This window comes from Pagrus major, chromosome 18 (genome assembly GCF_040436345.1).
Source record: "Pagrus major chromosome 18, Pma_NU_1.0".
NCBI lineage: Eukaryota > Metazoa > Chordata > Actinopteri > Spariformes > Sparidae > Pagrus > Pagrus major.
Window position 1 is genome coordinate 30007103 of NC_133232.1, and position 13491 is coordinate 30020593.

Sequence of the window (13491 nt, forward strand, 5' to 3'; positions counted from 1 at the left end):
GCGGAAGTCACAAGATTAATACCGGAAGTTACACAGTTGCACTTTCGAAATAAATGTGTAGGATAAGTAATCTGTTTAGTATGTAGGGTTTGTACATTTATAGCTGATGTTAGATATGTTCATTACATCGTTTATAGGAGGAGTTTGTATAAGTGCGAATATAAATGATTACACGTCGAAACTGAGCATCGCGCACGTTGACAATTGTTTTACGTTGAAAGGAGTCAAACCGGACGTTGTGTTTTCTCCAGAACGACTTGACACCCTGGACATAACACTGACGTTGCTTATCAATACGATGTCCTGTTTTCGTCACAGGATCAATGTTGTGTGCGTTAAACTGCACATAAGTGAGAAACATAACTTATCAAAGACTATGGCGGTAGTATAAAATATAAGGGAGGAGGCCAGAGACAAAAGAGGGGGAAACTATATTTAGGTGATACTGGTTCCTCGAGAAATTGTAAAAGACGCCTGACTAGAAGAACCGGAACAGCCACATGTACATTGAAAACAGGTCTTAGTATGAAAGTGGATATAAGTGGGGACCATGTCTTCATCTGGCTTTAAAACATATGTTTTCTTTCATTCTTAAATTCCAAATTTCATTAAAAAAATGCACACAAAAAATTATAATTTCTCCCCAAAACAGGCACAAGATCAAGGAGTAGTCCTGCATTTGCCATTTGTGCCAAGGCCGTAGCCAGTGGGGGAGACCAAATCTGCCCCACACCCCCACCTTTCATTTGGGATGAACTTATTTGCTTTTTATTTTATATTGGAGGGGGCATGTGAGCATATGTGAATATTTAGGGTATGTGGCTCAAGCAATGAGCAAACTAACCGGTTGCTTGCAGCCTCCGTGCCAGCAGGGGGGCCCATTCCATTTCACCCAGTTCATTTCATGTCATTATTTAAATTTCTATTTAATTTATTTCATATTGTTGTATTTTTTTTTTCATATGCATTTTATGTACATTTTACCTACCTAACATGTATTATTTTTATGTAGAAAACTTTATTTGTAGTTGACTGTTCTGCACTTTTGCACATTTCATATTAAAATAGTTAACTTGTTTACAGTAAATGCATTGTCTGCTGGTTTATGTTGTTACCTTCCAGCTCACTAGTAAGCCATGATGATGGTTGTGTTAGATGTACAATGGACAAACGATAGAGCATGGACAATATATAGTTAATACTGCCGGTCCTGAGGTGGGTGGTGCGTTAAGCTGGGGGCCCCAAATGAAATTCTGCTTAGGGCCCCATAGAGCCTTGGGCCGGCTCTGGGCACTAATGTATAGTTTTTTCCTCTTTTAAACCATGATCTTTTGATGTGATTTTGTGAGTAATTAAATCTGTAGAATGTTGTGTCTTTTATCTGGACCATGAGCCATTTTTGAATTGAATTGAATGTAAAACTATGAAATGACATTCATTATACAGAATGATTTAGGATATGTGTAGAGGTTGACACTAGAGGACGCTTTTTATATTCATCACTTTAAATCTGAATTTAAGTCTGGCAGCAGCTAACATACACGTAGGATTTTGCGACATCGTTTTATTTGTTTACGTTGTTTTGTTTTGTTATTTAGATTACAATATTTATTTTCTTTATTTGGCTGTAACATTTTTCTAAATAATAATAAAGGATATTTAAGTAGAGGATTGTTTTTAATGTGTGCATGACACAGTCCTGTCCATAGATGTTCCTGTAACCTAATTCCCAGCTTTGACCTGTAGGTGGCAGCGTTGCACTCTGGGGGCGTCTGGTCCGCCGGAAACAGAAAGAGAAGAAGAAAGAAGGGAGTAGAAAAACTGTCGGTTAACGTATCCGACACAAAGCCGCGGCAAAGTGCCGTATGGTAATAGTCAGCTGCGTGCCTGCATACTTAATATAACAGCTGTAGTGGGTTTTTTGAATGTTTTTTAAAAGTTGGGCATTTGTGAGCTCCCCCTCCCGCTAGTCGCGTGAATCGTTCCTAGCTAGCGTTAGCCAAGTAACTAGCAGCAAAGCGCTGGCACGTTTATCGCCATTTTGCGCATTCAACAGCCCCAAGACTTTCTCCAGCAGCAAGGTAATCATCACAGAAATGGCTGGACACTGAGGGCAAAATACAGCGTCTCACCTTGTTTCCGCAAATGCGCACAGTCCCGATAATTATATACGACTGTTATGTTGTTGCAGGCTTTGGTAACATGGCAGAGGCAGACCGACCGGGGAAGCTCTTCATCGGTGGACTGAACACCGAGACCACCGAGAAGGCCCTGGAGCAGTACTTCAGCAAATATGGGAGGATTGTCGAAGGTGCGAATTGGGTCACTGTTGGTCGTTTTATTTTCCTATTCGTGCCGTTGGATAAAATGTATAAGATAACGTTAAAAAAAGCAATACTACGTCCGTTATTTGTTTATAATCACCCATCAGCTAATGTTAAAACTAAAGCCAGCTGTTACCTGAACGCATTCCAGATGTCAGTCAGACAACTTGGGTTACTGTAGTTGTTAAGGCATCAAATATCTGCTTTTTCAGTGTGTTATTGACCTTTGAATTGCATTAAGGATAATTTCTGGTTGTTATAAATTTGTATTTATTTTTAATATGAAATGTATAAAGCATGTTTTGTAATTTTAAACGAACTGGTGCATATTTACCAGCTCATTCGCCCCATTGTTATTACGGTCTTTGAGCTACCCTCATTGCAAAGGAGCTTGTTACTGTTGGAAGCAACTTCATTTTGCAGCAGGACTTACGAAAACTGTTGAAGGGGACCCAAGTAATCAGTTTGAGTAATCAATCACATAACACAGCTCTCTCCTCACTCTGATCCCTCATTTCAGTTCTCTTGATGAAGGACCGTGAGACAAACAAATCAAGAGGCTTCGCTTTTGTTACATTTGAAAGTCCAGCCGATGCAAAGGATGCAGCACGGGAGATGAATGGAAAGGTAAAGACTACCTTTAGTCAGCCAAAAAAATCTTCTGCAAATCTGATGGAAGTCAGGATTTTAATCGTAACTCCTCTACCACAGTCTCTTGATGGCAAGCCCATCAAGGTGGAGCAAGCTACAAAGCCTCAGTTTGAGAGCGGCGGCAGACGAGGACCTCCACCCATGCATTCCCGCAGTCGTGGTCCACCCAGAGGCCCCCGTGGTTCTAGGGGAGGTCCTGGTGGTATGAGGGGTCCACCATCCAGAGGTAAATTTATTAAATAATTTGGTCATTTGACTTTGTAAAATAGTAGAATGCATGTAATTGTAAAATATTTACTTTGAGTGCTTTTTATGATGTGTCTTTTGAGCTCAGTGAGTTAATATTTGGATTTCTTATCTGTTTAAAGACTACTATGATTCAGGGAATGGAGAACCCTACTTTAAAGGGATGTCATCCAGAGGTCCTCCTCCATTGAAGAGAGGACCCCCAGTTCGTAACGGAGGTCCCCCACCCAAGAGGTCTGCCCCATCTGGTCCCATGAGCAGACGTAAGTGTTAGGGAATTATGTTGCATGTGTTTTCAATTTAAATGCACCCGGAGATGTGTAAGTGTTTTTTAAAAAACATACTGCCCGGATACCCACAAACTTTTTTCTTTAACTTGGGAGTGTAGACTTCACTTATCATCTGTGTGGCTGGCTGTGTGTGTGTCTCAGGGTTATTTGGTGACTAATGACCAGTTTGTCGTAATTTTTTTGTGTTTCAGCCCCCATGTCAAGGGACAGGGATCCCTATGGACCACCCCCTCCTCGCAGAGACTCAATGATATCCAGGAGGGATGATTATCCATCACCAAGAGATGACCATTACAACTCTAAAGACAGGTAGGTCATTTTATATTTAGTTACATAATACATTACATGTCAAACTGTTTGGACAAAGCCCAGTTTTTGCAGAGTTTGGTGAGTTTAAAAGTATTTCAACAACTGACATCTTTACAGTGTTAACTTAATATAAATAAAACAAAAGAACAGAATTATTTTAATCCTGTTTCTACTGCTCAAAATATCAATTTGATATCTTGTCTTACTTTGACAACACATGGGCAGCTGACTCTCAGCTTTAACTTCAACAACAATTTTTAAGTTAACTTCAGTGAAATAAAAGATAAATAACCATTTTTGTCAGTTGTTAAATAAATAATTCATACATCATTGTTCCAGGTCTCTAGTTAATTGTGCTGTCTTTCACAGCTACTCCAGTCGGGATTATAATTCCAGAGATTCGCGGGACTATGGACCTCCTCCCAGAGATTATTCATACAGAGAATACAGCAACTCTAGTTCCCGAGATGACTATGGCTCAATGTCAAGGGGATACAGGTGAGTAAGGGTTGATCCAAAAGGATAAAAACTGAGACTGGATTTCACATGGTCCTCAACTAATGATTGTTAATATTATTTAGTGACCGCGATAGTTATGGTGGAGGCCGGGAACCCAGAAGCTATATGGATCGTCCAAGTGGTGGCTCCTACAGAGATTCATATGATGGTTACGGTAAGATATGACTCCCATTAGTACAAGATCTGACTCCCATGGCACAAAGAAGAGCTGCACAAATAACCAACCAGATCACAGCATTGACTACCGCCATCTCCGGTCACAAGATGCTGCAGTTTTCCCTCCCCAGAGGAAACCGCATTTGCCGCAACACTGTCCTGCAATCCATGTTGCATACTTTCAATGCTGTCAATAATATATACCGATTTGGCTTCTCAGCTGAAACACGAAATTAAATTGTGACCACATCACAGTCCATATTACCGTTGCTTTCAGCAAAAGAATCAATGTATGTGGCAATATCATGCAGAACATATAATGAACCCCAGAGAGTTGGCAATCATAAGGAACCCCCAAAAGTCCTTGGAAACATCCGTTGACCACTGAGTATGTGTTGCCTAGCAAAGCACTCCCTCAAGGAGTAATGTTCAAAAATCCATCAAGACAACTCTGAAAACCTCGTCCTTACCTGCAGTTCTAACACTTGGAGCTCTAAGAGGAAAAATGGCTACTCAGATCAATGGCATGCTGACATGGGTAACACTGCCCATCTTTTCCCAGTTCTTGGATATGTTACTGCCCATACCAACTAAATATCCATGCTAAATTTAAGATCGATTCCATAATGGGACATTTAAACATGTCATCCATTAATAGTTATTTGTCAGATAATGAATTCTATTGGCAAAAAATGAGCACTTGATAGTGCAGGAAAATGTATCAATTGAACCTTGCCAATTACCTGACCCATTGACCCTGCAGGTAACTCTCGCAGCGCCCCACCTTCACGGGGCCCTCCACCATCCTATGGTGGAAGCAGTGGAAGCAGTCGTTACGATGACTATGGCAGCAGTTCCCGGGATGGCTATGGCAGTCGTGACAGTTACCCCAGCAGTCGGAGTGACCAATATCCACCTAGCCGTGGTGAGCGAATGGGCAGGCAGGAAAGGGGCCCAGCTCCCCCTGTTGAGAGAGGCTACCCTCCTCGTGATTCATACAGCAGCTCAAGTCGCGGAGGGCCACGTGGTGGCCGTGGTGGCAATCGGCCCGATAGAGGAATGGCTCGCAGCAGATACTGAACTGGACTTGGAAAGCACATTAAAGCAAACGTCAGTCGCCGTGCACAGTTAACAAGTGTTTTGAAATAAATTTGACATCACAAACTAGCCATGTCTAAGTCTGGAATATAAACCTTAGCTTTGAACTGTATCTTGACTTTCCCAGTTTTTTTTATGTGTAAAGGTTTTTGTTTTTTTTAGTCTTTCTCTTGCTCATGTAACAGTACAGTTACCAAGTGAGTGTTAGTTTTTGTACATTCAGTGCTGTTGGAATCTGCAATGCCCTATAAGTCTGGCTTTCCTACTCTAATAAAGCTTTTAGTTGTACCTTGACCACTGCTCATCGATTTTCCAAACAGGACAAGAGACGCTACCATGAATGTTGAGTAACAAAGTTTTCTGTGAAGCTTAGGTCTGCTCATGCTATATAAATAATCGAGTGACTTGAGTTCATTCTTAACACAAATGTGTCGTCAACTGGACACTACTGTTTTCAAGCGTTAGGCAAATGTCACTGTCAAAATGTTCCAATGTAGTTTCCTTGGAAATGGATCCATCACCCTAGAGCCATTTGATGGCATGCAACGGCAAAACCAAAGGCAACAACAACCAAATGCAACTCGACTGGTAGTCAACAGCTGGTAAGCAAAGCAAACCTCTTTGTTTCTCATCTGTAAATGAGTTTCTCATTGTCCTGTATTGCAATCTCCCCTCGAAGGGGGGGTGACATTCAAGACAACTTTTGCCTCAGAGGAAAAAAAGGAGGTCAACTGAATATCCCCTTTTCATTGTTGTCCGTTTTCATGAGCTAAAATTGTCCAAAGTGCAGCAACATCTCAAGAAGTTTCGTCCCTTTTCAGCAATGAAGGTTTAACAGCCATTTTACCAACTGAGCCCTCAAAACGAACCTTTTTGCCTAACGAATCGTCCAATCTCAGTAAAATGATTGGCAACAGTGCATTTTTTCAAATTCATGGGTAAAGATATCTAGGTATTTTTAAGACACTTCTTGTTAACAAAATTAAAAGCCATTTTTAAATAAGAGCCATTTCTCAGTATCAAAATATTTTCCACAAGCATGCCACTTCCAACAATGGAGACCTCTGGAAGAACACCATCGTCCTAACTGCCAAACTGGACCCAATCACTGAAGCGAATTCTCAGTCGGACCGAGGACTACAAAATGATTTTCAGATGTTTCGTGAATACATGAATAAGAGAAGGGCATGATGTTAATATTCTGTTCTCATTGCAGGATGAACAACCCTCTAAGGCAACTGCCCTTGCAACTAACCTGAACTGTGTCCTCAAGTTATTGGACCAGTGAAACCACAGTGCACCAGTGCGGGTATGTCAACCAGACTAATTGTACACTTAACTCTGTTCCAGTGGTTTGAGATTTTCACAGTACTATATTACAATCACTTTAATTATCAGTTACAATGATCTTTAACAGAATGAAATCTGAAGGGTTTCTTGGTTGAACCAATGCTTTAATTTGAATTTATCAACTTTCATATCAAAGTACATGGAAAAAATGTTGGTGGGATGAAAAAGTGCCATGGTTTAAAAATTAAAAGTTATAAGTTTTAGGGTCTTTGCAAAATGAAAATACGCATTTTCTGCATTTAAAAAAAGTTTAGAAACCTACTTTGGAAATGCAAAATGACCAATGTTGTGATGTGATGGATGTATATTGCTGTAGTTGATGTGTAACAAGTTGTTTTTTCGCGTGTCGTCTTTCAGATGCTGGCGCAGGCTTCTGTCGAGAGTGCAGGTTGATTCGTTTCTTCAAGCGGGAATCGGTGTTGAAAGTGGAAAGAACACGAGCTGAGGATTTACTCAAATTAACATTTTGTGGTGTTTGCAATAAAGACTTTGAAAAGATTTTTGTCGTTGGCTCAATTTTCTTGTCATAAAAAAATAAATAAGAATGCTTCTTGCACGATACTTCTGACATTTAAAATGGGGCTGAGGTGTTTGTGATACCTGGTCATAATTTGTTTAAATGAATTTAGGAACTTTTATAGCGGTGATAAATAAGCACATACCCATGATTTACTTTTACCTTTCTTAACTTTTAGATCTATTGAGGGAATCATGATATCCTTCTGCAGATAACCCAACTCGGGCAACATAAATCATCTGAGTTGGCAGCAATAATCATACAGTTTTTAATGCTGTGTTTCAACTGGCTCATTCACAAAACATTGCTGGTGAATCCAAGCACACCACATGTCAGGCCTATACTGATCACATACCATAAAGTGAGTCATGCATGTTTCTCTTGCGAAATATGCTGATGCACATCAGATATCGGTTTCCTGTTGGAGCTTCCTGATCCTTACTGCGTTGTAACCTGTACTACAATAAGAGAAAATGCCTTCTGCCAGCAGCATGTTGCTACTTTGCAAAGGAAAAAAAAAAAAAACTCCTGTGTATTGTTGAGGTGCCTATTTGCCAGTAGGGGTGATCATCAGTTTTGCGTATAGAAACAGCGTCGTCCTTCCCCCCACCGCCTCTTTTTTTAACTTCTAGCAGAAGTGCGGATGTGAGTTGCATATTGATACGGAACAGGCCGCCAGTTTTTTTTTTTTAAAGCAATGCTTGCTTAGGCAATGGTCATTTTTCTGGAGCTATGAATCCAGAGGAGCAGACGGTAACGTGGTTGATATCACTGGGAGTGCTCAGCTCGCCTAAGAAGAATATAGCGGACCCGGAGGAGTTCCTGAAAACATCGCTGAAGGATGGGGTCGTCTTGTGCAAGCTCACGGAGCGGCTCGTACCTGGCTTCACTCCCAAGGTGAGTTGTTGATTTAAGTTAAGTCAACAGACGCCGAATGATCGACTGGTTGAAAAAGGGAAGGGAGGGGTTTTCATTAAACTGACACAGGCGAGAAGTTCTCCCCAGCGGCAGGCCTTTCGTTTCTGTAGCTCCCAGCACTCCCGGAGCCATGAAGTTTTAATAACCTCCTGTTTTTAGCATCGTACGTATCGCATCGCATCGAGTTACAGCTGCATTTTGGGCTCGTTTATTCAGACGTGAGATATCAAGATGCGGGTTTCCTGTGAAGCGAGGAAATGTTCCGCATTCTTGATATGAGTTGAGTTGGTGTGAACAACCCACCAAAACAGGACAGAAAATCGGGCAGGGGAAGTGTGGCACGGAACATTAAGAGCGTACACCATTTTGGATGGTGGGACATGAAGCGAGGTGACACCGCGGGACACGGCGGCTTTTCGACAACTTTTTTTCGGACGTGGTCGGTGGACGCTTGTGACATGTTTGCTGTAGTTATTGAGATGACAAAAGTTGATAAGTGATAAACAACAGTTGCGAAGACGGTTCGTCACTTCCTCCTGTGCGGCTCGGCTCTTCCCGGTGCGACCTCCCCCTTCAGAGAGAAAAAACAGAGGGTGAGCGTGCAACTGGAAGCAGCTCAACAAAATAAAACCGGAAGTGGCAACTTCTCTTTTTTTATCACTGCCTCGAGATTCAAGATGTGTATTGTCACTCCGGTACACTCACTCACACTAATAATAATAATAATAATAATAATAATAATAATAATAATAATAATAATAATAAGATAGAAAGAAAGAAAAACAGTGTGTGTATACTATCTGTACATCTTTGTACATGAGACACTCAGATAATTACAGAATGTAAAGCTTGTGCAAAGATAATAAGTGTAAAACAGCAATAAATGTGATCAAGTGTACTGATTGATTGATTGAAGGTGCAGCAGCCATGGTGGCAGTAAGGTGCATGGTGCACATTCACGTGTCAGATATTGCACTGATAGTTATATTGACTTATTTGTTGAGGAGTCTTATGGCCTGACACAGTCTACCGGTGTGTGATCTTAGTTTCCTGTATCTCCTCCTTGAGGACAGCAGGAGATGAGGGTGAGTAGGGGACTTTATGACCCTCAGGGACTTTCTGAGGCACCGCTGGTCATGAAGTTCCTGCAGGCTGGGCAGCTCGCACCCGGTGATGTGCTGGACTGTCCAAACTAGTTTCTTTTCCTTTTTTCCTGTGGTCACTGTGGTTCCTTTTGTTATTAGTGTGAACAGACGAAAATAGAATTATGGTATGAAATAAGAAAAGTGAAAGAGATTAGGGGAAAAAAGCAGAGGAAAATAAAAATATGTTTAAAAAAAATAGATTAGGAAAATAAAGTTACATAAGGCATTACATTGATGATATAATTTGTCTTATCTTTGGCACCTTTGGTCTTCATTAAAGGTCCACAATGTGGTTTTGGTAAAGAAATTTTAATCGGAAGTTACTATCTTCGTTACTTAACCATTCCATTAACTGTTCACAGAATAACAGGGTATTCAACATCACTTTGTACAGAAGACAATTGCAAAGCAAAAATCTAAATTGTAATGGTAGAAGCAAAACAAACAAACACACTTGTCCTTCCTATTCATCTCCCACCGCTGCGACACAGCCTTTGGTTTTGAGTTTTATTCTGAAAGGTCGCGAAGTGAGCGGATGTTGTGCTTGAATCCGGCTGCTTTGACGTGCGTGTGTGTGTCTGTGTGGTGTTAGTGGTTATGTATGCATGAAGGAGACGCAGGAAGAATCCACAGTTATATTATGAACTGTAGGTAACCACATTTCGGATCGCTACAACAATGTTTATGCTACTTTACGCGCTTTTCTGCGGGACTGAGATGACGGCAGCGTCGGCGCTAGTTTCAGTGGCTGTGTCAGATGTCTATCTGTCAGACTAACCCGAGAGCTCTGTGTTTATATATTTATTTCCTCTCTGTGTTTGTGTGTGTGTGTGTGTGTTCAGTACTGCCAGGACCCGAGAACTGAAGCCGACTGCATTTCCAACATCAAGGAGTTTTTAAGAGGATGCTCGTCTCTGAAAGTAGAGGTAAGTCGCTCTGTTCATGTCAAGTTTCATGCACAGACGTGCGTTGTTTGGACGTGGCCTGACCTCTCTCTGTCATTATCTCCTCTCTCAGCCCACTGCAGTTCATGGAAGAGACTTAAAGGTCTTAAAGCAGATTTTTCAGATTTGTTATAGACGCTTTTGGGATTGCGTCCCTATGCGTCAGTATTGGACGAGTTGAGAATAAGACTCAAAAATCCACTTTTCTTTCCAATTAGGACCTTTTTTAAAACTCACTCTTGCTCCATATTTTATGTACTTACCCTGCTTATGTTTTCCTCACACGTCCATGCTGTCAGTCACCCCCACTGGCCAGACAGGAAGAGGACCTTTATGACTAGTGCCTCAGTTTTCAAACAGCCACAAGTTAGTTTTCATCAGTGTTTACTTCCTCTTAATTGTCCCTTTCTCTTTTATGCTGCTACTTTCAGTGTGTCGCTGCAGGTTGGAAACTCTCCTCAGCATACGCTGCACGACCGCAGTCAGCAACTTAAAAAGACATTTCTAACATTGGACAGGGACAAATCATTGGCAGATGTTGGGAGTTTTCTCTGTCTCTGTACCAGCCTGTTTGTGACCGCCGCGCTGGACAGTAATTTCTTCCTCCGGGCTTTATAAATAATCCTTTCTGGTCTTGAATCACATCACTTGGTTTCTTTAAACAGCTAATTGAGTCAGCAAGCTCGGCTCGCTGCAAAGTCAAGTGGTTCAGTAGTCCTGCCCAGCTGGCTTGTTATGTCTGGGAGGTCCCCTTTGCTTTTATCCACCAAGCCTGCCTCAGCCCATAATTACACCTTTTGCGGCCAGCCAGTAGCTCATGGGCAGAAGTTTTTTGGAGAGCCACTGTCAAATGTAACAGTCAGGGGATGTCTGTGGCGCTACAGCGAGCCCTACCCATCCTTTGGTAAGTGATGTGATCATGGTTAGAGAACTTTTTGTCTCTCTCTCTTTTTTTTCTTCATTGCGTATAGTGCCCATTTTGTCCTGTGACTGCACAAAGAGAGCAGTCATGCTGCTTTCACTTCTGCCCTGAGATGCAGAAAGAGGAAGCACCAATTACAGCTCAAACCCTGTGATTTTTTTTCCTGTAAGATTATTTATACGGTCAGATTTAATGCACTACTACAGTCCTGCAGAGCAACATGATTTCAAAACATGACTCATTGAAAATACGGGCCCTGACCGCGGTCTAGATCTCAATACTGGCAATGTTATCACTGATCAAGGTCGATACTGTGATGTAAGACCTATTTACTGTTGTTTCATCAATGCAAATGGATTTTTCCAGTATTTCCTACTTTACTAATCCACGGTACAAAATCATTACGCATAAACAATAATGTGTGTTCGAGCTAATCTTGGTAGTGATGTAGACCCTGAGGCTGATCTCATACCTATCATCACACTTGCTTTCAATCTGAATGATGTTGTACACAACTCGTGGTCAAGGGCTGTACTACTCAAACTCTATATTTAAGATGTTTTATTTAAAATGTGAAACCTTATCTGCTGGGGGAAAGCAGATAGCTGTCTGAGAAGGAGCGAGCAAGCAGTGTGTGTGTGTGTGACAGAGAGAGAGCATCGATGTGTGCACAGCCAATCGCAAATGAGTCTGGCACTGTCTGTTTTATTACAAACCACTCGGTCACAAAATATGGGTCAGGCTCAACATGTCAGTTTTTATCGCTGTCTTGTTATAGGCTTATTCAAATCCCTGTGTGTGTTTCATTGTGTGTGTGTGTGTGTGTGTGTGTCTTTGTATTGTTTCTGCTGCGACCTAAAATTAACTCTGTGCTTAGCAAGTATTCCTGCTTGTGTCTGAGCAATCGGTAGAAAAAGTTTCAATTTTGACTTTCTCTTCTTCAACTTCTGACCGATTCCAGGTTGTATGAACAGATGGTCTAATAGCATCTTCTCTGTTCCCCTTTCCATCCAGGGCTTTGAACCAGAGTGGTTATACACTGGCGAGAATTTTGGCAAAGTACTGACCACTTTGCTGGCAGTCAACTTTGCCACACAAGGTAAGAGTTTTGCATCTTTCTGTACCTCTGGTCCTCCATGTTGAGGACTGTTTGATCATATTTTGTCCTCTCTGACAGTTAAGGGTCAAAAAGCAGTGAGTAGTGGGGCTGCAACTGACGATTTTCCTGACTAATCGATCTGTCGCTTGGTCCAAAAAGTGGCGATCTGTGCTTCTCAAAATCCAAGAAGACATCTTCACATGTCTTGTTTTGTCCGCAGCCTAAAGATATTCAGTTTAATATCATACAGGAGTAATAAACCAGAAAATATTCACATTTAACAAGATGGACTTTTCTTTTTTGATCAATAAATTATCAAAATAGTTAGCGATTAATTTACTAGCTGTTGCAACTCTAGTGAGACGTAATCTCAGTTTTGTTGTAGCTTTATATTAGCAGTGGCCTCTTGTATGTGCTATGATGGTGGACTTTGTAATTTTTTACAGACTTTGTGGTGCGTTACCAATGGGCAGCTGGCATGGCAGTGTGTGTGTTGTGTCATGCTGGGTGCCATGTTTACTCATGTGCATCCATAGCTTGATACACCCTGAATAATATCCTCTTTTGCTCATTTCATGTGGGTTTTATTAACGTTTCAGTTCGGCTCAGAGTGAAGCGGAACGCACAATGTGACTGAATATGAGTGCATCGCTTTTAGACACACTCATACATCCCCTCCTCCCCCTCAAGTTCATTTCTACAATAAGGACGCAGCATAAAACGGTTCGCAGTGCAGCAGCCCCACAGCAGTTTAGTGCTAATCGCTTCACTCAAGAGTCCTCTTTTGGGGGTACTGAAGAGGTAATACCAGTCTCCTTCCAGTTTCTAGCCCGCAGCGGGTGGAAATATCTAGTCAGCGTTTTTAGACCTATCTGCCCTCTGCATGCTTTATAGTAATTGCATAACGTTTCAGGCTATTTGAAAACATGTGTTCGTGACATTCCTGTGTATAAACAGTGTAGCGGGATATGTGCATTAGATTGTGCCAGAATGACAGCGATGA

General features: G+C 41.5%; 2 protein-coding genes across 8 annotated transcripts in view; both read left to right on the forward strand.

Moving 5' to 3' along the window:
• Window positions 1-1782: 1782 nt before the first annotated feature.
• On the forward strand, window positions 1783-7441 carry rbmx (RNA binding motif protein X-linked). Of its 3 annotated transcripts, XM_073487573.1 has the most exons (11): window positions 1783-2081; window positions 2192-2311; window positions 2845-2951; window positions 3036-3201; window positions 3344-3484; window positions 3703-3820; window positions 4190-4318; window positions 4402-4493; window positions 5259-6195; window positions 6810-6902; window positions 7301-7441. In XM_073487573.1, exons 2-9 carry the CDS (start codon window positions 2203-2205, stop codon window positions 5573-5575), a joined length of 1179 nt encoding a protein of 392 aa, XP_073343674.1. In that variant the 5' UTR covers window positions 1783-2081; window positions 2192-2202; the 3' UTR covers window positions 5576-6195; window positions 6810-6902; window positions 7301-7441. The 3 variants fall into 3 exon arrangements, with proteins under 3 accessions (XP_073343674.1, XP_073343673.1, XP_073343675.1); XM_073487572.1 differs by having other exon boundaries at window positions 5259-6902; XM_073487574.1 differs by lacking the exon at window positions 5259-6195 and having other exon boundaries at window positions 1815-2081.
• A 681-nt stretch (window positions 7442-8122) lies between these two features.
• arhgef6 (Rac/Cdc42 guanine nucleotide exchange factor (GEF) 6) overlaps window positions 8123-13491 on the forward strand; it is a 29325-nt gene continuing 23956 nt past the window's right edge. For 4 of the 5 annotated variants that reach the window (XM_073486716.1, XM_073486718.1, XM_073486719.1 and 1 more), the window contains exons 1-3: window positions 8123-8357; window positions 10366-10449; window positions 12404-12488. In XM_073486716.1, the coding sequence (XP_073342817.1) occupies window positions 8193-8357; window positions 10366-10449; window positions 12404-12488 (334 nt within the window). In that variant the 5' untranslated portion in view covers window positions 8123-8192. Of the gene's footprint in view, window positions 8358-8883; window positions 8972-10365; window positions 10450-12403; window positions 12489-13491 lie in introns of those variants that run through there. The other variant, XM_073486721.1, reaches the window with a different exon arrangement.